Here is a 24,011-nt window from a genome sequence, read left to right on the forward strand (position 1 = left end):
TTGGGAAAAAGAATGGCTGAAAAGGAGAGGTACCCTTTGGAAGCTGAGCAGTGAGGGGAAAAGGACAAAATTTAGGATCCTGTAGGACAAAAGGAAGTAAAAATTTCAAAGACACAACTCATCCTGAAATTACTGTCTCATTCTGAATCATGCATTAAAGACACCATACTTTGCTACTGTGACAGAATAGAATATTTCTGAAGTGGGATTCTCATAAACTATTCTAAATGCCAGCCTTGTCCAAGAAATGAAGAGCAGTTTCCATTCATACAAAGATACTATATGAAAAGAAGAAATGAGAACCAGAGCTCTTTATTTCATAAAAATCCCTATCTTTGAAGTAACTTTGAAGTAAAAACTGTAACACAACAATCTAAATTAAATATTCTCAAACAAAAATTTGGAAATATTAGCAACTGGGGAGGAGAGAACACACACTGAATAAGGAATTCAAAAACTAAGAACGGAAATGAACACAAAAATTGAACTGAGGAAAGAAACAGAACAAAAAGACAAAAATTTCATTCCAGAAATAAAGTAATAACTATGACTAAATAACTAGGTTCCCAAAGAAGAATACATCTGAAGAAAAATGAAATTAAAAAATGTTTTTTAAAAAAGGGTCAGCCAAAATCCCTTAAACTGGCTGATAAAAATAGCAGCTTAAGTGTTATAAAGACCAAATGGAAGCCGGCACCATGGCTCAATAGGCTAATCCTCCGCCTGCGGTGCCGGCACACCGGGTTCTAGTCCCAGTCGGGGTGCCAGATTCTATCCCAGTCGCTCTTCTTCCAGTCCAGCTCTCTGCTGTGGCCCGGGAATGCAGTGGAGGATGGCCCAAGTCCTTGGGCCCTGCACCCGCATGGGAGACCAGGAGAAGCACCTGGCTCCTGGCTTCGGATCAGCGCGGTGCGCCGGCTGCAGTGCGCTGGCTGCAGCGGCCATTGTAGGGGTGAACCAACGGAAAAAGGAAGACCTTTCTCTCTGTCTCTCTGTCCATTCTGCCTGTCAAAATAAAAAAAAAAAAAAAGGATAGGAATAAGGGGTAAAGTGACCATACAGTTAGGATCAAGTGATAAAGTGATCATATCAATAGGACCACATATACTGAAACAATAATAGAATTTAAAAAAAGCATGAAGGCTCCAACATAGGAAGCAATCTATACAGCAAACTCTAGAATGACACTCACTTTAAGTCACACTGACCTCAAAACCAGCCTTTAAGGCACTCCAGTCTGGCTGGAAAGCCAGGGGGGAGTATTTCAGGCATGGAAAGCCAAGACATTCCAGCAAAAAATGTCTTATATTTAGGACCCTTGTGGGTGAGTCCCTAGTGGCAAAAAGGGGCCATCAAAGAAGGACGTACTTTTCTCTGAAGGGAGGAGAGAACCACTCTGCTTATGGCCTTGTCGAGCTAGTGGATCCAAAAGGCTTCCACAGCCACGCAGATCATGTCAAGAGACTTGGGTGATCACTGATGTCATACATAAGAGTGTTATTTGTTAAATAAACAACAAGAGTCACTGTGCACTAACTTCCCATGCAGGATCTCTGTCCCCAAAGAGTTTACCATGAAACTTAATAGTAAAACTTGTTCTCAAGAATCATTTCCTTTTAGTGTATTAAATGGAGGATATTACTGTCTCATCATAGGTTATAGTTACGTCTAAGAACATACATCTTCACAAAAGATGTATCATCCTTGAGTTCTTTTTTAAAGACAATTAAATTTCTACAAGGAAAGAAGGTGGAGGAAGGAAGGATGGGGGGAAAAGAAAATCACCTTTGAGAAGCAATAACATAGAACAGCCCTATAAAGACTGTTGAGGAACAGTTCTCTTATTTTTTTTTTTTTTATTCCATTAATTCTTTTTCTTTCTTGGCTAAAACAGGAGAGAGCAGGAAGGGGGGAGAATGGGTGGGAGGGCAGGTAAGGTGGGAAGAATTACTATGTTCATAATGTTGTATTTATGAGATATATACAAATTAAAAAAGTAAAAAAGGGGCTGGCTTTGTGGCACAGCGGGTTAACGCCTTGGCCTGAAGTGCTGGCATCCCATATAGGTGCCAGTTCGAGACCTGGTTACTCTACTTCTGATCCAGCTCTCTGCTATGGCCTGGGAAAGCAGAAGATGGCCCAAGTCCTTGGGCCCCTGTACCCGCATGGGAGACCTGGAAGAAGCTCCTGGCTCCTGGCTTTGGATCTGCACAGCTCCAGCCATTGTGGCCACTTGGGGAGTGAACCATCAGATGGAAGACCTCTCTCTCTTTGCCTCTCCTCTCTGTGTAACTCTTACTTTCATATAAATAAAATAAAGCTTTAAAAAAATAAAAAAGGAAAAAAAGGTCAGGAAGATTGAAATAGATGGCCAAAGAAGATCCAACATAAATACAATTGGAGTTGTTAAAGAAGGAAAATGAAATGGATTCGATCTAATAATTTAAAACTGAAACCCTGAAAAAACTCCCAGAAATAAAAAAGATGAGGCTGTATCCTAGTAAAACTATTTACAGATAGATGGGTAAATAGATACAGATATTTACAGATAGATGGGTTAATACTGTACATATTAAAGAAAAAATTCAGAGAGGAGGAGGAGAAATAAAATGGAATTTGAACATAATCAATGTTTCAGATGAAGAACATCCATCTGAAACAGATGTAAAAAACTAATATTTCAACACACTATTTCAGTTATAGATTGTCAGAATAAAGACAAAAAGAGCTGTAAATAAATACTAAGCTCTAGTTAAAGAATTATTTCATTTCTTTGAAAGAGTTACAGAGAGAGGTAGAGCCAGAGAGAAAGAGAGGTCTTCCATTCTGCTGGTTCACTCCCCAAATGACCGCAATGGCCAGAGCTGAGCTGATTTGAAGCCAGGAGCTTCTTCCGGGTCTCCCATGTGGGTGCGGGGGCCCAAAGACTTGGGCCATCTTCCTCTGCTTTCCAGGACATAGCAGAGAGCTGGATCAGAAGAGAAGCAGCCGGGACTCGAACCAGTGCCCACATGAGATGCCGGTGCTGTAGGCTGGGGCTTTAACCCACTTCACTACAGTGCTGCCCTGTTAGTTTGTTTTTTTGTGGTAGTATAATTCAACAATTCTACAATTACTTCCAATGTATTTTAGGACTGAACAATATTAGATAAATTCATTAATGAAAATAGGAGCCAGATTTCTTACCAGTGGACAAAGGAACTAAAAATACAAAAAGGGAGAAGACTGTAACAAGTCCTGTAATGTGGGATTAGTGTGGTAACTGAAGATGACTGGCACCTCTTTGAAACCTCCACTGAGATGGGATCTAATTCTCTGCCCCTTGAATGTGCACTGGCCTTGGTGATTCACTTGTAACAGGATGTGGTGGAAACGATGCTGCATGACTGGGCTCAAACGGATACCTGTTGTGTTCCTTAGATCTCAGTAACCATGCTGTAAGAAAGCCAAGCTACATGGAGATTATAAATAGATAAGCAAGAAAACACAATGTTTTAAAATAAATTATATTAGATTGAATAGAGAAACAGAGACAGGTATAAAACATAAAGAACCTTTGAACTTCTACAGACAGGAAGTAAGCTGAGAAATCTATCTAGTTTTAAAGATGGACCACTGCTAATCAAAAAGAAACAATGACTCAGATGAGGGGACCCAAAGCCAGAAAGAATCATTTCCACCTGGAAGAACTGGGTCCTAATTAAGGAAGTGGCCACATTCACCTGGCTGAATTTCAGAATTGCTGCAAGGTACCCTTTTCCCCTTTTTGATCAGGAGTATACTGTGATTATTCTAGCTCTGGTTTCACCATTGTATGCAGTGTCTCTGTAGTTCACAGGCCTTCAGATTCCTTGCGAAATTATCTTCAAGGCAGATCACCTATACCTGGACTTGATACAGAAAACCTGATCTTGCAGTTGAGTCTGATGTCACAATGGAAAGTCTTTTAGGGTGACTATATTTTGCGTGTGGGAGAAATGTAAATAATCTGTGACCAAAAGGCAAAATTAAAAAATGACTGCAAATTATTCAATAGCTCTTCCCATTTAGAGGTGAGGGTCTACTTTCCCTTCCTTTTAATCTGGGCCCTAATGACTTTCTAGTAACCAATAGCATGCAATAGAAATGACACTGTATACCTCTGGGGTTAGAAGATTTCTTGAGTTTTCTACCTTGACTCTTGAAATGCTCACTTTCCCAGACACTCCCTCCAAAACTGAGTTTCCATGCCAGGCGAGGCACAAGCCACATGGAAAGGTCCTATGTGGTTGCTCCAGTTGAAAACTGTCATTGGGAGCCAATACTCAACTGTCAGCCATGGATGGGAGTGAGCCACCCAGGCAAGCCATTGCATGACTATAGCCCCAGCCAACATCTGATTACTACTGCATGAGATCCCAACAAAGAAACACTTAGCTGAACCCTTGCAGAATTCCCAATTTGCAAAAACATGAGGAAAACAAAATGGCCTTTGCCACTAAGTTTTGAAGTAAAATTTTGTTATGTAGCAATACGTACTGAGAAGAATTAGAATTGAAATGATCAGTATAAGCTCATAGCCTTTAATAATTTACACATAAGTCTGGAAACATAAACAGACATATGGGGGCTCTGTCTGTCTAGAGAACCTAAAAGCAATGATAGCTTCCTGGCAATGGACACAGCTAGCACCTACAACTTGATTTCTAAATACCATTCTTCACTAAAAGAAATGATGGGTCTTTGGAAAATGGCTGATTCTGTGGCTAAGGGAAGGAAACTACAAGCTGATGGGCCCCTTTTGTTATGCTAGCATGCTAGTTACTAACCTTATTGCTTCTCAGCTCCAAATCCATCATTCCCTGTCCAGCTGGAGATAGTAGAGCTATATCTTCTAACCAATTTCTCCTTTGCCAAGGATACAATACTAAGCTCTGTCAAAAAAGGACTCAGGAGGGTCTTGAGGAGGAAGGGTTTTCTCTACCTGGTTTTGGTGTGTGTCTTTTTCTTATTGTTCCTACAGTGCTTGGTTGCCATGATGAACAGAGTGGCATTCATTCCAGTGAGTTTCAACAGGACCCCTGGGGACAGCTTCCTAGGGAGTTCCATGGGCATTTGAGAGGGCTTCCAAGCAAGTGCAACAGTACACTCCAGGCAGCTTCCTGGCAGCTTGGTCAGCACTTCAGGGGGATTTCCACTTGCCAGCCTTGGCGTCCAGTGGGTCACAGCCACACCTGTTCTAATAAGTGTGAATACTACGGATTAGGGATGGTGTGGGGTGGGGCTAGAGTCTTAGATGGATTCCTTCTCATTTTCTTTAGAGTTCTGTTGACCCCTTAGAGGCCAACCCAGGTTACCAGTTACTAATTCTTTTTTTTTCTTTTCTAAGATTTATATATTTATTTATTTGAAAGGCAGAGTTAGAGAGAGAAAAGGAGAGTCAGAGATCTTCCACTTGCTGGTTCACTTCCCAAATGGTTACAATGGCCAGAGCTGGGCCAATCTGAAGCCAGGAGCCAGGAGCTTCTTCTGGGTCTCCCATGTGGGTGCAGGGGCCCAAGTACTTGGGCTATCTTCTACTGCTTTCCCAGGTGCATTAGCAGGGAGTTGGATCGGAAATGGAGCAGCTGGCACTTGAACCGGCACCCATGTGCCATGCTGGCACTGCAGGCAGCAGTTTAACCTGCTATCCCACAGAGCCAGCCCCATACTAATTCTATTAAACTTTCCTATTCAAATTAATGCATGGCTTCTGACTCCTAATGACTGGACTTTGACAAATATAGCCACAAAATAAGAGAAGTTCAGCCAAGAATGATAAAAATGGGTCAAAAAAGACATGGAACACATCTTGCAGCAGCTCCCAGTAGCTAAATCTGAGGCCATTTAAGCACCAAAATAAGTAATGACAATAATGGATTATAGATTGTAAGTATGACCTCATAAGTCTAACTATATAAATAAATTAACAAATAAATGAGAGAGACAAGGTCTTCCTCATAAGAAAATGGCAATAAGTAAATGAAGAAGGAATAATGAGGCTAGAAAATCACTACTTCACAAACATCATAGAAATAATTGAGTTAGGGGCTGGGTTTGTGGTGTAGCAGGTAAAGCTGAAACCTGCAACACTGGCATCTTATATGGCCACTGGTTTCCCAGTTGCTTCACTTCCTATCCAGCTCCCTGCTAATGGCCTGGGAAAAGCAGCAGAAGATGACCCAAGTCCTTGGGCCCCTGATACCCACATGGTAGACCTGGAAGAATTCGTGGCTCTGGGCTTTGGCCTGGCCCAGCACTGGCCATTGTGGTCATCTGGAGAGTGAACCAGCAGATAGAAGATCTCTCTTTCATTCTTTCTCTCTTTCTCTCTGTAACTCTGACTTTCAAAATAAATAAACAAATCCTTAAAAAAAGAAAGAAAAAATTGTTAGGCAAAAATCACTGGTAAATACAAAAATAAGTATGGAAGTGTAATAAAGAACGAGATATGTGTGATAGTCTCAAATATTCATTACTTACAGAGGGAAAAATAATAACTTTACAGTAAAGCAACTTGACAACATTTCCTTAATCAAATGACCAAAGTCATTATTAATGGAGCAAAATGCCATCTTGTGCCTCTGGACATGATATACTAAGGACACATGTAATTTTTGTGGCATTCCTGCCAAAAGTTGCATAACCTCAATAAAATCCTAATGGGGGGGCTGGCGCTGTGGCTCACTTGGTTAATCCTCCGCCTGCGGCACTGGCATCCCACATGGGCGCCGGGTTCTAGTCTCGGCTGCCCCTCTTCCAGTCCAGCTCTCTGCTGTGGCCCAAGTGCTCGGGCCCTGCACCTGCATGGGAGACCAGGAGGAAGCACCCGGCTCTTGGCTTCGGATTGGCATAGTTCCGGCTGTGGCGGCCATTTGGGGGCTGAACCAATGGAAGGAAGACCTTTCTCTCTGTCTCTCTCTCTCTCACTATCTAACTCTCTGTCAAAAAAAAAAAAAAAAAAAAAGAAAAGAAAATCCTATTTGGTTTCTTTATCTCCATTCTTGCTGTCTTATTTGCAAGCTTTAACCCACTGCTCTGCTCAAAATCCTGTAGGGAATATCCATTTTACTCTTTTAAGTTGGCTGGAAAATGAATGAGATAGCAAGAGTTGGAGCAGGTAACTTGGTCCATAACACAACAGCCCTGTACTGAGAAGGCTGGGCAATAAGAGAGAAGTAGGCTCCCTGGATATACCACTTATTCCCCACATCAACCAGGAACTGCTTAAGCTTGGGCTTATCTAAAAACTTTTAAAATTTGAAGTCACTTATTTTGGCTATGGTTATTGTGGCTCTGTTTGTGACCTTAACAGTATAGGCTAACTCTATTGTCCTTGTTTCACCATGTACTGACTGTTTCCTTAGGTAAGTTACTTAATTACTTTAAGTCTTACTTATGTATTTATTCAAATATTTATTAAACACTTACTATAGGCTGAGTGCTTAGCTAGGTGCTATAGGAAGGAAGTAACTATAACTTCATCCCTACAAACTCCAAGAGCTCTTAATCAAAAGGGGCAGGTTCAGACTCGGTGGTTCATCTGTAAACTGGGGATAACCCAAACACTGCCCACCTCATAGGGCTGTTGTAAAGATCAACTAAAGTAATGTGAGCACCATTCAAAAACGTAAGGTGGAAATTTATTTTTAAGCTATTTCTGTTCTACATATGACCAAAATATAACAAGGAAGTTTAAAAGAAGCCAGGTATTTCAGATTTGGAACTGCAGATTGAGATCAAGGAGGAAATAATCCCAAATTGCCATGTAAAGGCTTCCCCTACATGGAGCACAAGGTCAGTGATAACTGGATTGCACCCAGCAAAGGGTTACTACAACAGTGAGTGGCTGAAAGCCTCACTTTTTAACACACTGTAAAAGAAACAAAAGAAAAACCCTTGGGGGAATGAGAGCCATTTGCAGGACCCTCAAGGAGACCAAAACCCTCCATGCTCAAGTCTCTTATTTAAAATGGCACTGTATTTATTTATGACCTACACACATCCTTCCATATACTTCATATATTATTTCTTTGAAAGGCACAGGGAGGAAGGGAGAGAGGGAGGGAGGAAGGCAGGAAAAGAAATAAAGACAACCACAGACAGAGTGAACTCCCTTCCACAGGTTCACAATACAGATGCCCATAACAGCCAAAAATGGGGTGGGCTAGGTTAGGCTGGAGTTGGGAACTCAATTTAGAACTCTCCAGAGAGGGGCAGGAACCCAATGCCTTGGGCCATCACTGCTGCCTCCCAGGGTCTGCATGAATGGGAAGCTGGAGACAGGAGCCACAGCAAGGTATGGAACCTAGGGACTCCAATATGAGAAGCAGGTATCTTAATCACCAGACTAAATGCCCATCCCATTCTCCTGAATATTTGTGATCCACAGTTGGTTGAATGCACAAATATGGAACCCGTGGATATGGAGTGCTGACCGTAGGTGAAAAACCCATGTGGATGAAAGGGTAGACTACTAGTTCTAATACAATGGCAGACATTGTTAAGAGGGCAAATTTAGCCTCATTATGTTGGGATGATTTTTGTAGCGCCAAGAGCATCCAAACACAGAACACCGTTAATTTTTGAGTTTGTACGTTCCTTGACGCTGAAGGTGTCTGAAGCTGGCACAGGGCGCTGAGGGGAAGAACTGCTGAGAAGGGGCAGTGGAGGCAGACAGAGCAGTGGCTCCCAGGGTTCTCTGCAGGTCAACAAACCCTCGTGGTGTCTTTATTTTTTTAGGAGCCCCTGTTCTTCTTTTTAGGAAAAAAAAAAAAAGGAACAGACATGCTCTTTTTAACCATTAATTCTAAGTATATACTTTGTCCATAAAAACAAATCTTCATGCAGTATTAAATCTTTTTGTTCTGATATCTAGAGAATGCTACAAAACATTACAAAGGTTACAAAATGATTTTCTCAGCTCCTTACCTTTGCTGAGGAAACAATCTGCTTGGCCTGGCGTCTTGATAAATGGTCAATTGTCCTTACTAGCACTTCCGGATCTGCATTAGCTAAGTGCGTTAGGCTTTTGTAACCTGCATTGAACAATTGTTTTGCTCGACCCTGGAAAGTATTAGAAAGAATTTATAATTAGGAAAACAAAATTAAGTATCTTACTGAAGTGAAAAAATTTTGTGTGTAAAAAAGACAGGAATAAAATAAGATAATAAAGTAAGAAGAGGTAACATATCAGAATCCTGTGGAATTTTAAAAGATGCATTTGGGTGTTTCAATCTGGCTGCATGCAAGAGCAGAGTTGCAGACAGAGAGAGGGAGAGACAGAGACAGAGACCTTCCATCTGCTGGTTCATTCCCCAAATGGCTGCAATGGCCAGAGCTGGGCCAATCCAAAACCAGGAGCCAGGAGCTTCATCTTGGTCTCCCACATGGGTTCAGGGGCCCAAGCACTTGGACCATCTTCCACTGCTATCCCAGGCCATAAGCAGGGAGCTGGATCAAAGAGGAGCAGCAGGGAGATGAACTGGCACTCATGTGCAATGCTGGCACCGCAGGTAGAGGCTTAGCCTGCTATGCCACAGTGCTGGCCCCAATGGTTACTACTTTTTTTTTTTTTTTTCATAACTAAGATTCTTCATTGTGTCTGTTTGCAAGTTCACAGTGGATTTTGGGGGAGGCCATGGCAGAAACTTATTTACAAAAAAAAAAAACAAAAAACAAAACAAAAAAAAAACCATGACAAACGGACACTAAAACTCTTGCTATCATTTTGCCCTGCAATGAGACTTCACAAAATAGTCACCCTGACTCTTCTGTGAGGTGAAATAACCTAGAGTGCGACATGGGAAGACACTGACCTCCTGAACTCCGGTCACTTCCATGAGAGGAATCAGCTCTGCCTTTACACAGTACGTTAGCTTCTTGATAAGTTCCACCAACAGGGCTCGGTAAACCCAAAACTCCTCAAGTTCCTGCAGAATACAAGGAATATATACAATTTAAATTTTATAAGTTATTTCACAGTTGCAATTGTGTGGTAAGGGGCTCAGAGGAGAATTCCCTTATGTAAGTTCTGGAACATGGGTTAACTCAGAGATGAAGGAAGACGATTTCAAGCAAAATTGTTACGAGGAAACATTGTAGAGACCCTCAGGAATTTGATGAACTAGTTTCTAGGTGAGGAAAAAGATTGAAAAATGAAAAATAAGTCAGTAAGAAGAGTTATAATCATTTAAGTCAAAGCAGAATGCATAATTTTTCTTTCTCAAGTGACTAAAAATAATTCCTATCTCTGGAATTTGTCCCAAAGATAAAATACTAAATATGGAAAGATTCAAAGGCAACATAATGTTCAATACAACATTATTTAAACCAATAAAAATGCCAGAAGCCATGAACTAATAACTTTCTTTTAAAAGATTTGTTTCTTTATTTGACACAGAGAGTGACTGGGCCAGGGGAGAATATGAATGATATTTTCCATCCGCTGGTCCATTCCCCAAATGGCCACAATGACCAAGGCTGGTTCAGGCCACAGCCAGAAGTCCAAAACACCAACCAGGACTCCCACATGGGTGGCAGAGGCCCATCTACTTGGGCTGTCACCTGCTGCTTTCCCAGGCACGTTATAGGGGAGCTCGACCAGAAGCAAAGCAGCTGCAACTCGCACTGGTGCTCTGATACAGGATGCTGGAGTCACAGTGGGGATTTAACCTGCTGCCCCACAATGCTGGCCACTGTGAGCCAAGAACTGTTAAAAACTGGGTGGGTAGGCCGGCGCCACAGCTCACTAGACTAATCCTCTGCCTGCGGTGCCGGTACTCTGGGTTCTAGTCCCAATGGGCACCGGTTCTGTCCTGGTTGCTCCTCTTCCAGGCAGCTCTCTGCTGTGGCCCGGGAAGGGCCTCATGCAGTCCTTGGGCCCTACACCCGCATGGGAGACCAGAAAGAAGTACCTGGCTCAGCGTGCTGGCTGTAGCGGCCATTTGAGGGGGTGAACCAACGTTAGGAAGACCTTTCTCTCTGTCTCTCTCTGTCTCACTGTCTAACTCTGCCTGTCAAAAAACAAACAAACAAAACAAAAACAACAACAACAAAAAAAACTGGGGGCTAAAAGGGAGTTCACTATATTATTTGGTCTTTATATAAGTTTGGGAATTTCTTTTATATTAGTTTCTCTTTTTAACGTCCATTCTAGCCTTTGAGTATTATTGTGAGAGTATGTGATCATGAATAACAATAACTGGCCATTTTGTCACCACTAAGAGAGGGTTACAATGGCATCCCACGCTGGAGTGTGTGGGTTTAGATCCCAGGTCCTTCTCTCGTTGCCAACTTCCTGCTAAGACCATCAGCAGCAGACTGCTCAAGCTGTTGGCTCCCTACTACCCACACTGGAGGCCTGGATTGATTGCGTGGCTCTCTGCTTTGTCCTAGCCCAGCCCTGGCTGCTGAGGGCATTTTGAGAATGAACCAGTGAATGGGAGTGTGCTCCTCCCCTACCCTATCTCTCAAATCCATCCATCCATCCATGCACACTTATTTTAAGACAGAAGAAAGAGGTCTGTAATAAAGATGGCAGAGTGAAAGGAAGAAAGAAGACTTGGAGCAGAACTACTGAATTAACAAGCCTTGGAGCTGCCTTACTTCTAGCCTTCCTGTTACATAAGAGAACATTTTCCCTTACTACTTAAATTTTTTTTAAAAATAGGTTGTGAAGTTCTTCCTCATGTTTTCTAGAAGAGATTGTGTTTATTTTTTTTCTTTTTTATTAAGATTTATTTATTTATTTGAAAGGCAGAGCTTACAGAGAAGCAGAGGCAGAGAGAGAGAGAGAGAGAGAGAGAGAGAGAGAGAGAGAGAGATCTTTCATCCACTGGATCACTCCCCAAATGGCCACAATGGCTGGAGGTGTGCCGATCCAAACTCAGGAGCCAGGTGCTTCTTCTGGGTCTCCCACGCAGGTACAAGTGCCCAAGCACTTAGGCCATCTTCCACTGCTTTCCCAGGCCATAGCAGATAGCTTAGATTGGAAGCAGAGCAGCCAGGTCTCAAACCGACACCCATATGAGATGCTGGTACTGCAGGCAGCAGATTTACCTGCTACAACACAGTGCCAGCCACTTATTATTTGAACTTATATGGAGTTTTCTTTCACTTGTAGTTCAAAGCATTTAATCAATACAAATGGCATTCTACTTTATACCATTTATGTAACCTTTTAAAAAGAAAAGAAAAACCACTTGTAAACATTAAAAGACATTAATGACAGCATAAGTTGATTAGATTTTTCTGAGGACCAGTCACTAAATTATGGTTTGTCTGAGATTCTACATATAGATTCTTTTACTTGAACAATTCCATTAGGCTCAAGTTCTCATAATCTTAAGTAAAACAAAGAGAAAGAATATCAAACAAAGTATCTTTAAAGTATAAAGAACAAGAAACATAAAAAAATTATATTTGAAATGTTTTAGCATCTCCTTATAACCCATAACTTTTGTCTTTTGCTTAGCTAACATATACTTAAATTATAAGCTAACAATTATTTCTCTCTCTTCTTCCTTCCCTCCCTCCTCCTCTCTCTGTAATTCTGCTTTTCAAATAAATAAATAAATCTTGAAAAAAATCCAAAGTCAACTATTTTGGACTATTTTTGTATTATTTACTCCCTTCATTAAGGCTTAAGATATGGAACCAGCATTGTGGTACAGCAGGTAAAGCCACCACCTGCAGTGCTAGCATCCCATATGGGTGTTGGTTTGAGACATGGCTGCTTCACTTCCAATCCACTCTCTGCTATGGGCTGTGAAAGCAGTGGAAGATGGCCCAAGTCCTTGGACCAGCTCCAGCCATTGTGGCCATTTGGGGAGTGAACCAGTGGATGGAAGACCTCTCTTTCTCTCTGCCTCTCTGTAACTCTTTCAATAAATATTAAATAAATAAATATTAAAAAAGACATAGAATTAAATGTCACATATATATGTATAATATATCTGTATATATAATACATATATATCTATATACATATATATGTATACATATATATATATATATATATACACAGACTAGGGAGGTTCAGACATGAAAAGTTAAGTTCAGAAAACAGAATTCAGGTCTGCCATTGTAAATTGGCAGATAAAACTGCTTCTTGTAATGCCCACATCCAATAGGGGCTCCAGTTCTTATCCTGGCTGCTCCAGTTCCAGTGATCTCCCTTAATGGCCTGGGAAAAGCAGAAATGATGACCCAAGTCTTTGGGCTCATGCCACCCACGTGGGAGACTTAAGATGAGGCTCAAAGCTCCTGGGTTTGGCCTGGCCCAGCACTGGCTGCAGTGGTTACCTGCAGAGTAAAACAGTGGATGGAGGATATCTCTGTCTCTCCCTCTCTTTCTGTAACTCTTTAAAAAACAAAAAAAGATTTATTTATTTATTTGAAGTCAGAATTACAGAGAGAGAGAAGGAGAGGCAATTAGACGCAACAGCCGGAGCTACGCTGATCTGGAGCCAGGAGCTTCCTCCAGGTCTTCCCACATAGGTGCAGGGGCTCAAGGACTTTGGGCCATTTTCTACTGCTTTTCCAGGCCATGGCAGAATGCTGGATCAGAAGTGGAGCAGCTGGGACTCGAACCAGCGCCCATATGGGATGCTGGCACTGCAGGCAGTGGCTTTACCTGCTACCCCACAGTGCTGGCCCTCTATAACTCTTTCAAAACAAATCTTTAAAACAAACAAAAAAAAGAAAATAGAATTCATGGAAAAAGTTTTAAAAGATCTAAAATGGAAACAAATATGGAAATAATTATAATATCATTCAATAAAAAGAAACAAATTTGCAAATGTGGCTCACATTATAAATTCATCAAAAGTTATCTGGGTAGAAACGTCTGGTAAGCCTTATTGTGTTATTTAAGGAAATTTTGAAAGCTTCTTTTAATAAGCCTTAGACGAACAAATCCATCCATCACAAATACATATTGTAAAAATAGTTTTCTTCTTGAATTACTTTACAAAACAAGCATGTGATACAGACACCTAAAGTAACTAACTGGAGAAATTACCGAGGCAATCAAGAGACTACTTCTAAGTAGTCGCTAGGGGGCAGATGTGGCACAGCGGGTTAAGTTGTCACACGGTAGTCGCTGGATATTAACTTGATGCCTTTGTCACTCAGGAGAAAGACATTCACACAGAACCTATGTCAGCCGAGAATGGTTATTTTTAACAGTTAATTCCAAAGTCTCCTAACTATTAATGGTGGTCCTGGGCACAGGGTTAGCCAGGCATTTTCTACTTGATCATTCTGTATTATAGCACATTCAGTACTTGTTGCCTGTTTACCAGTGTATGCATATACTACTTTTGTAGGCAGATAAAAATCAAGGCATTTTTAAAATAAATTTTGAGTGCTTTATCCTAAGAATAAATCAACAATGAGAAAGTACCAACATACGACTAACTGGTTTATGAGTTTGGTAACAAACAGCTAAAACAAGAAGATGCACAAAGCACACTGCATATATTTAATGGAATTACCTCACAGAAATGTAACACACAAGATGAGAATGAGGCAGCTCCGGTGAGAAGATTTTGTATGTATCCTCGAGGCATGTTAAATTTTTCAGACACACTCCAAACGTTGGTCTCTTTGAGCAGGGTATAAAGAACAAAAGACAAGTACAGTCGGTTGACAATGTTCTTGTCCACCTTCTGGAAAGACAAATTTGTGCACATGTTGAATCTACTAAAAATGCATGTCATATTCAAACTGGACCAAAGGTAGAGTAGAGAAACTTCTGTTACAGGAAAGCAAGGATAGGATGACTCCATAGAAGCAAAACTAATGTCTAACACATGTATTTTAGATGAATTCAAAGTGAGTATCATTTTCCAATTATAAAAAAGAAAAAGAAAAAGACATGTAGAGGCAGCTGTTTGGCTTAGCAGTAAGATGCCCACATCCTGCACCTCAGTGCCTGATTCCCAGTTCCAACCCCTGATTTCAGCTACTTGCTAATGTGGATCCTCTGGGAGGCAGCAGAGATAGCTCAACCACCCAAGAGGGAGATTCTGACTGAGTTCTTGGCTCAGAGCTTTGGCCCAGTCCAGCCTGGGCTGTTGCAGCCATTTGGGGAGTGAACCAGTGGGTGAGAGCACTTTCTGAGTATCTCTGTTAAGAAAGAAAGAAAAGAATTGTAAAGGAAGGAAGAACACTTTTTCCCAGTTTAATTTCCTTCTATAGGGGCTGCAGTGGGTTGAAAGGCACTCCACCCCCCCACCCCCCCCAATTATGTGTTCAAGTCCTGGTCCCAGGTACCTGTCAATGTGACCTTATTTGGGAACAGGATCTTTAGACATGTAACTAGTTGAGAGTCTCTAAGTGAAATCATTCTGGATTTACAGCGGGCCCTAAATTGTGTAAGAAGAGGTAAGGACGCAGAGAGGAAGGCAATGTGAGGAGGAAGGCAGAGGCTGGAGGGATGCGTGTAGAAGCTGAGGGAGGTGAAGGACTGCTGGCCAGCACCAGGGGCTAGAGAAGCACCGGGCGTTTCCTTCTTCAGAGCCTCTCTCGCTCTCTTTTTTAAAATATTTATTTATTTATTTGAAAGCTAAGAGTTACAGAGAGGCAGAGGCAGAGAGAGAGGCAGACACAGAGGTCTTCCTTCTTTTTGGTTCACTCCCTAGATGGCCGCAACGGCAGGAGCTGGGCCAATCTGAAGTCAGGAGCCAGGAGCTTCTTCCGGGTTTCCCACGCGGGTTCAGGGGCCCAAGCACTTGGGCCATCTTCTACTGCTTTCCCAGGCCACAGCAGAGAGCGGGAACAGAAGAGGAGCAGCCAGGACTCAAACTAGCACCCATATGGGATACCAACACTGCAGGCAGCAGTTTAACCTGCTACACCCCAGTGCCGGCCCCCAAGAGCCTCTTGAAGGAATCAGGGTAGCTGCTCTCTTGATTTCAGACTTCTTTTTTTTTTTTTTTAATAGAAAACTTTTATTTAATAAATATAAATTTCATAAGTACAACTTTTGGATTATAGCGGTTTCCCCCCCATACCTGCCCTCCCACCCACAAACCATCCTACTTCCTACTCCCTCTCCCAACCCATTCTTCATTAAGATTCATTTTTAATTATATTTATATACAGAAGATCAAATCTATACTAAGTAAAGATTTCAACAGTTTGCAACAGACACACAAAGTATAAAGTACTGTTTGAAGACTAGTTTTACTGTTAATTTTCATAGTATACACATTAAGGACAGAGGTGCTACATGGGGAGCAAGTGCACAGTGACTCCCATTGTTGATTTTACTCCCATTGTTGATTTTATTTATGACTTCAGTAATCACCCAAGGCTCTTGTCATGAGCTGCCAAGGCTATGGAAGCCTCTTGAGTTCACAAACTCTGACCTTATTTGGACAAGGCCATTATCAAAGTGGAAGTTCTCTCCTCCCTTCAGAGAAAGGTACCTCCTTCTTTGATGGTCCCTTCTTTCCACCGGGATCTCACTCACAGAGATCTTTCATTTAGGTCATTTTTTGCCAGAGTGTCTTGGCTTTCTATGCCTGAGATACTCTCATGGGCTTTTTAGCCAGATCTGAATGCCTTAAGGGCCGATTCTGAGGCCAGAGTGCTGTTTAGGGCATTGGCCATTCTATGAGTCTGCTGTGTGGCCTGCTTCCCATGTTGGATTTTTCTCTCCTTTTTAATTCTATCAGTTGTTATTAGCAGACACTAGTCTTATTTATGTGATCCCTTTGACACTTAATCCTATCTTTATGATCAGTTATGAACTTAAACTGATCACTTTAACTGGTAAGAATGGCATGGGTACCTGCCAACTTAATGGGATTTGGAGTCCCATGGCAAGTTTTTAGCTTTACCCTTAGGGTTAAGTCTGAGGGAGTGTGAAAATTTACTGTTCTCATAAGATATTTCATATGTATGTTATTTGGTGAACAGTTCCAAATTAATAATGATTTGGTTTCATTTTACAATTATCTTATTATTTTTTATTTATTTTAAATGCAGAACAACAGAGAAACAGACTGACAGAAGGAGATCTTACATCTGCTGGTTCACTCCTCAAATGAACACAATGGCATAGGTTGGGCCAGGCTGAGACCAGAAACCTGGGACTCCATCTAGGATTTTCACATGGCGACAGGGGCCCAATATGACCTGCTGTATTCCCAGGTAAATGAGCAGGGAGCTGGTTCAGAAACAGAGCAGCCAGGACTTGAACTGGCACTCCAATATAGAATGACAGCATTGCAAATGGTAGCTTAATCCACTGTGTCACAGTGTCAGCCCCTCATTTACATTTTAGAGTTTGATATAAAAGATTTGTTTTAAAATATATTCTTATTCAAAATTTTTGAAAGCCTAAACAACACAGCCATTTCTGAAGTAAGAGATAATATCTAAAAAGTGTAGTAATGTGAATGCTTAGGTATCATATATTTTTAGTTTTATGATATAGCAATGCATGGGTCAGCTGCACCCTTCAATTCAAATGCAAGAAAATGTCATCTTCCAGTTCTCAAAATGAAATCAGTATTGTCTGTATATTGTAAATTTAAAAGAAATGGTAGCCAAGATAATTATTTTCAATGAGTACTGGATTGTCAAGGAAAATTAAAAATGACAAAAGGTATATAATAAAAGGGAAAATTAACTTGGAGAATCTGAAGGTTTAGTTACCAAAGAATTGTTTCCAATTCTTTCAAAGTTAGTGCATGCAATAGACGCTTGCTTCATGCCCACTGAGTGAATGTTGAAACACCAACATAAGCTATCACCCAAAAGAATATTAGCTTACCCACTTCTACCTTCTGAAATGCTTTATGTATGGTAAGTACTAGACTGGAAGATCTCTGAAGACAACAAACAACAACCAAAAGATACCCAACAACAAAAAATCATACACTTCTGTTGCTTAGAAGTATTTTAAATTGAAAAATATAAATTATATTAATTTAAAGAAAAATATGTGGAAATGAGATGAAATCAATAAAGGAAATCATATAATGGTACTAAGTTTGTTGAATGAACTTAGTTCACTATTTAGGAAGAAAAATGTTACAATACCTTTCTGATGGCTTGACCGGATGCCTTCTTCCCAATAAAGCTTTCAGAGACTCCAAGACGAGAAGCTACGCTTTGTTCTGCGGGACTGAGCTGGCTAAACTACATAGTAAATACATGGAAAAATCAAATTGTAACTTTTAAAAATCTGTTCTTTGAAAGAAATCTAGTATGATATCACTTTGTTATAATTGAGAGGGACATGAAAATTACATAAATGTGTTTACAATACTGCAAGTTTTGGAAAGGTATTATTACAATATAATTTTTTTTTGACAGGCAGAATTAGACAGTGAGAGAGAGAGAGAGACAGACAGAGAGAAAGGTCTTCCTTCTGTTGGTTCACCCCCCCCAAATGGCTGCTATGGCCGGTGCACCGTGCTGATCCGAAGCCAGGAGCCAGGTGCTTCCTCCTGGTCTCCCATGCGGGTGCAGGGCCCAGGCACTTGGGCCATCCTCCACTGCCTTCCTGGGCCACAGCAGAGAGCTGGCCTGGAAGGGGAGCAACTGGGACAGAATCCAGCGCCCCAACCAGGACTAATTACTTAGAGATCGTCACTATGTGATTATGTTTAATACTGGAGGTGGCTGGGGGGGAAGGAAAAGTGGAAAAAACTTTGAAACTAGCCACATTATAAACTATTACTTAAGAACTTATTATAATGACTTCATTGCAGGAAGTCACTTTCCTGTGATTAATGCTATATTCTGGGGTGAGTGTTTGGGTGAGTGCTTAAGATACCCATGTCTCATGTCAGAGTGCCTGGGACTGAGTCCAAGCTCTGGGTCCTGAGTCCAGCTTACTGCTTATGCAGACCCTGGGAGGCAGTGATGATGGCTCATGTCATTGAGTTCCTGCCATCCACATAGGAGATTTGGATTGTGTTCCTAGGTCCTAGCATTGGTCTGGCCCAGCCCTGGCTATTGTGGACATTTAGGGAGTAAACCCATGGATGGGAGCACTCTCTGTATCTCTCTATCCGATCTTTTTTTCTCTGTCTCTATCTCTTTGCCTCTCAAATTTTTTAAAGCTGTATACTATTTCTGCTTAATATATGTTCATACAGATAGCCTGTTCACAATACAATCATAATAGTTTGACATCTACCACGGGGTTTTGCAACACGTAGGGCCAGTTCCAACATGCTGCTGGTGATAAAATCAATATTCATTGTAGGTACTGACATCATTGGGCTTGGCATATCATCATAGTTGGCTCTGATAGAGCTCTCATATAATTAAACTCTCAATCATCAGCAATGGCTTTCACTTTTTCCTAAACACTGTAGGCATTACCAAACACAGTGGTCAACAAATCATAACAGCAACTGCATTTAGAAGAATGGGACTAGAGAATCCTTTTTTCTTTTTTCCACCTTTATTTTTGTGATAATGAATATGCTTATATTTAACAGAGAAGTGATATTTAAATTAAACAAACCCAAAATAGTGTTGCCAATGATTGGATAAAGAAAATGGGATACACACACACACACACACAAGTGCATGCACAGGAAAACTACTCAGCCATAAAAAAGGATGAAATCCTGTCTTTTGCAACAAAATGGATGCAACTGGTAATTATTATGCTTAGTGAAATAAGCCAATCCAAAAAAGAGAAATGTGTTTTTTCTGATTTGTGGTAGTTAATATATACAGTTAAAAAAAAAGTAAGGTATTTGAGTGAAACTGACATCTTGAGATTGAATTATGTTTATAGCCTTTGTTTATGCTCCTGAGGAAAAGTGGTCTTTCTACTTTCTACCTATTCAATTTTTTATTTAGTAGAGGATTAAGCTTGTGATTATAAAGTAACTTGCAAGTATGCTATTCCAAAAATTTAGAAAAACAAAAAAGGAAGGAAGAGGGAGGATAGGAGGGAAGGAGGGGGGAGGGTGGGGAGTATCATTATGTTCTTAAAACTATATATATGAAATACATGAAATTTGTTATCTTTATATAAATATTTACATTTCTTTAAAAAAACACTAAAAGACAAATGTCCAATTTCAAATATATTTCAACACAGAAAAAAAGTGAATAATCATTTCACAAAAATCATACCATCACTAATAAACTAAGTAGCCTCAATCGAAAAATCTGTTCTCACCTGCCTGAAGTATACCATCCAGTCTGGGTCACACTGGGGAACCAGGTCATAGGGAGTTGTTAGGTAGATGAGATGGAGAAAGCTTTCCAGCACAAGGCCTTCAAGACCTTTCTTCAAGTCTCTGTAGAGAATGTCACAATAAGCTAAATCTATAGTTCCTAAAAGAAAGACACAAAGATATCATCCATCACCATCTAATTACTAGAGGAGGAAAGAGATTATTTTAAGTCAAGTCTCATTTAGAAGTTACCCGAGGGGCTGGTGTTGCGGCACAGAGAGTTAAGCCACACTCCGATATGTAGTATCCCATATGAGCACCAGTTCAAGTCCCAGCTGCTGCACTTCTGATCCAGCTCCCTGCTAATGGCCTGGGAAAGCAGTAGAAGATGGCCCAAGTCCCTAGGGCCCTGCCATCCATGTGGGAGATCTGGATGATGTTTCTGGCACCTGGCTTTGGCCTGGTCCAGACCTGGCTGTTGAATTCACACCAGGAGTAAACCAGTATATGGAAGATCTCTCTCTCTGTTTGTCTCTCTCTCTCACTGTAATTCTGCCTCTCAAATAAAAAAATAAATAAATCTTCTAAAAATAAAGATGATGCTGGTGTTGTGGTACAGTGGGTAAACCGCTGCCTGTGACAACAACAGCATCCCACATGGACACTTGTTTGTGTCCTGGCTGCTCCACTTCCAGTCCAGTTCCCTCTAATGGCCTGAGAAAACCTGTAGAAAATATCTCAAGTGTTTGAAACCTTGCCTCCAACATGGGAGACTCAGATGAAGCTCCTGGATCCTGGCTTCAGCCTGGCTAAACCTTTGCTCTTCTTTTTCTTTTCTTTTTTTTTTTTTTCTTTTTGACAGGCAGAGTGGACTGAGAGAGAGAGAGAGAGAGAGAGAGAGAAAGGTCTTCCTTTGCCGTTGGTTCACCCTCCAATGGCTGCCGTGGCCTGTGCACTGCGCTGATCCGAAGGCAGGAGCCAGGTACTTACGCTGGTCTCCCATGGGGTGCAGGGCCCAAGGACTTGGGCCATCCTCCACTGCCTTCCCGGGCCATAGCAGAGAGCTGGCCTGGAAGAGGGGCAACTGGGACAGAATCCAGCACCCCGACCGGGACTAGAACCGGTGTGCTGGCACCGCTAGGCGGAGGATTAGCCTGTTGAGCCACGGCGCCGGCCAACCTTTGCTCTTGCAGTCACCTGGAGAGTGAAACAGTGGATGGAAGATCTCTGTCTCTCCCTCTCTCTTGGTAATTTTGACTTTCAAATAAATAAATATTTAAAAAAATAAAATGAAGAAGTTATCCAAATGCAGCAAGAAGTTTTCAAAATCTTCTATTATTCAATCTCCTATATAACTAGGAGACTATTCTGCTGTTATGAGGGCACTTTTCCATGAAAAAATTGGAATTGAAAGATAAATTTGGTGTAATTTTTTGAACTCCATCTATAGTTTTTCCAACAATACACATTTCCACAAACTATTTGCAGACCCCTTATATGCATCAATATTTAATGAGGATGCACCTTCTGATCTAACTATGCTTTGGAAGCTAACCCAGAGAAACATTTCTACATGTATCTAAAAATACACAGAGATGTTCATATAGCCTTGTTTATAACAGAAAAATCAGAAACAATGCAAATGGCCATCGATAGGGTAACTGTTAAATACATTATATTATATCCCTACCATTGGGGGAAAAAAAAAAGAGATTTTCATGATATTTTATAAATGAGAAAAACAAGTTGCAAAAACTATTGATATCATGGTCTCCTTAAAAAATAAACTATGTGCGTATGTGTGTAACAACACACACACACACATTCATATGCATAAAGATATTTGGAAGGATATATATTTAAATTACATATTATACAATATATAATACATATTATATATATATATATAAATTGCTAACCTTGGTAGCCTCTGAGAGGATGGAAATGGAACAAGAGTATGTGACTTCCCTTAACATGGTCCTGAGTTCTTAGGATTTTTTTTTTTTAGCAACAGACGTGTATTTTTTTATTGAGTAATGAAAATGTAACCATTAAGACTCTATTCACTGTCTGAGATATTATACTAAGCAAAAAAGCTAACCGCCATAAATGACAGGAATGACTATTTTAAAAAATACCCTGTGTCTATGCATGTATTGTGCATTGAAGTGAAACGCACAGAAAAGGTCTGAAAAGACAGACATCCAATTGCTATTCTTGGTACAACTTTAATATCTGTGTGGCTGCTGGGGAAGAGGCATGTAAACAAGGGATGGACATAGTTTTCTCTGTATAATTATGCAATATTATAATTATTTATAATACAAAACACTTTTCAAGGTTTCAAAGTTGAAGTGCTTTATCAGTTTGTAAGATTAAAGTTATTGATTTGAAATTACAAATCTAATTTAAAGAAAGGGAATAATTTAACTTCTATTTCTAATGCATTTCCTCAGCTTAATAATGAGATTTAGGTAAACACCACCCCTCCTTTTTTTTTTGGTAAGCATTTTATTTATTTGAGAAGTAGAGTTACAGACATTGAAAGGGAGAGACAGAGAGAAAGGTCTTCCATCTACTGGTTCACTCACCACATGGCCACAACAGCAGGAGCTGGGCCAATCCAAAGCCAGGAGCTTCTTCTGGGTCTCCTACATGGCCCCAGGGGCCCAAGCACTTGGGCCATCTTCTGCTGCTTTCCCAGGCCACAGCAGAGAACTGGATCAGAAGAAGAGCAGCTGGGACTAGAACTGGCATCCATATGGGATGCCAGCACTGCAAGCAGAGCATTAACCTAATACACCACGGCCCCAGCCCCTAAACTCACCCTTAAAAGAAGCTCGTCCCAGTTTTGTAATGTGAAAATCACATCGGCACTCTTCTTCAGAGTTATTAATAGTGTCTTTCTGTAGGAGTCCTTTCTCTGTCAGGTGTCTCAGTGACTCGACAGTTACTTCCCAGAGACTCTTTTCTTTCAATAAAATCTTTTGCTGAACACCAAAAAATGTACCATTCATAAAGTGATGAATGTCACCAAGATTTGTTGCAATCTGAAACAGTTAAGGAACTATTGGAGCACTTTCCTTAATTCAAGGCATCACTCTGCGCATTAATCAAGAGGACTCATTTCTAGAAGTTATTTCAACAAGAAATTAGTGTAAAATCTACATGATTGTATACCTATATCAAGAGAATTCTATAGTAGCATTTTTAAAATTAAGGAAAGAAAAACCAATTTAAGGGAGGAGACAGTTGCCATATTCATGCTTTTCATGGGAACATGTACATACTTTTCAATCAAAAAACCCCTGAGTTTTAAAATAATTTTTTTTTCTTTTTTTTGACAGGCAGAGTTAGACAACAAGAGAGAGACAGAGAGAAAGGTCTTCCTTCCATTGGTTCACCCCCCAAATGTCTGCTATGGCTGGTGTGCTGTGGCCAGCGCGCTGCACCGATCCAAAGCCAGGAGCCAGGCACTTCCTCCTGGTCTCCCATGCAGGTACAGGGTCCAAGCACTTGGGCCATCTTCCACTGCCTTCCCAGGCCACAGCAGAAAGCTGAATTGGAAGAGGGGCAACCGGGACAGAATCTGGCACCCCAACCAGGACTAGAATCCGGGGTGCCAGTACCACAGGCGGAGGATTAGCCAAGTGAGCCGCGGCGCCAGCCTTTAAAATAATTTTTCATACTATCTCCAAAGTTGTGCTCTGTTCATTGCTCAACCAGTTTTCATGAATTCCCAGGAATCCTCTTTTCACCCCTTTCTACTCACTTGTGAAGGCCTCTTCTTAGCTCCAAATATTGCAATAAAAATAAAAAAAAGAACATGGA

General features: G+C 40.9%; 1 protein-coding gene across 5 annotated transcripts in view; it reads right to left on the reverse strand.

Annotated features, from left to right (window-relative positions):
- Positions 1-24,011, reverse strand: part of HELQ (helicase, POLQ like) — a 69,117-nt gene that overhangs the window by 4,667 nt on the left and 40,439 nt on the right. For 4 of the 5 annotated variants that reach the window (XM_062199893.1, XM_062199895.1, XM_062199894.1 and 1 more), the window contains 6 exons: positions 23,008-23,230; positions 20,183-20,340; positions 18,076-18,174; positions 14,517-14,690; positions 9,837-9,950; positions 8,950-9,084 (listed from right to left, as the gene is read on the reverse strand). In XM_062199893.1, coding sequence (XP_062055877.1) covers positions 8,950-9,084; positions 9,837-9,950; positions 14,517-14,690; positions 18,076-18,174; positions 20,183-20,340; positions 23,008-23,230 — 903 coding nt within the window. Of the gene's footprint in view, positions 1-8,949; positions 9,085-9,836; positions 9,951-14,516; positions 14,691-18,075; positions 18,175-20,182; positions 20,341-23,007; positions 23,231-24,011 lie in introns of those variants that run through there. The other variant, XR_009866643.1, reaches the window with a different exon arrangement.

The sequence above is a fragment of the Lepus europaeus genome, chromosome 8 (genome assembly GCF_033115175.1).
Source record: "Lepus europaeus isolate LE1 chromosome 8, mLepTim1.pri, whole genome shotgun sequence".
NCBI classification, from domain to species: domain Eukaryota; kingdom Metazoa; phylum Chordata; class Mammalia; order Lagomorpha; family Leporidae; genus Lepus; species Lepus europaeus.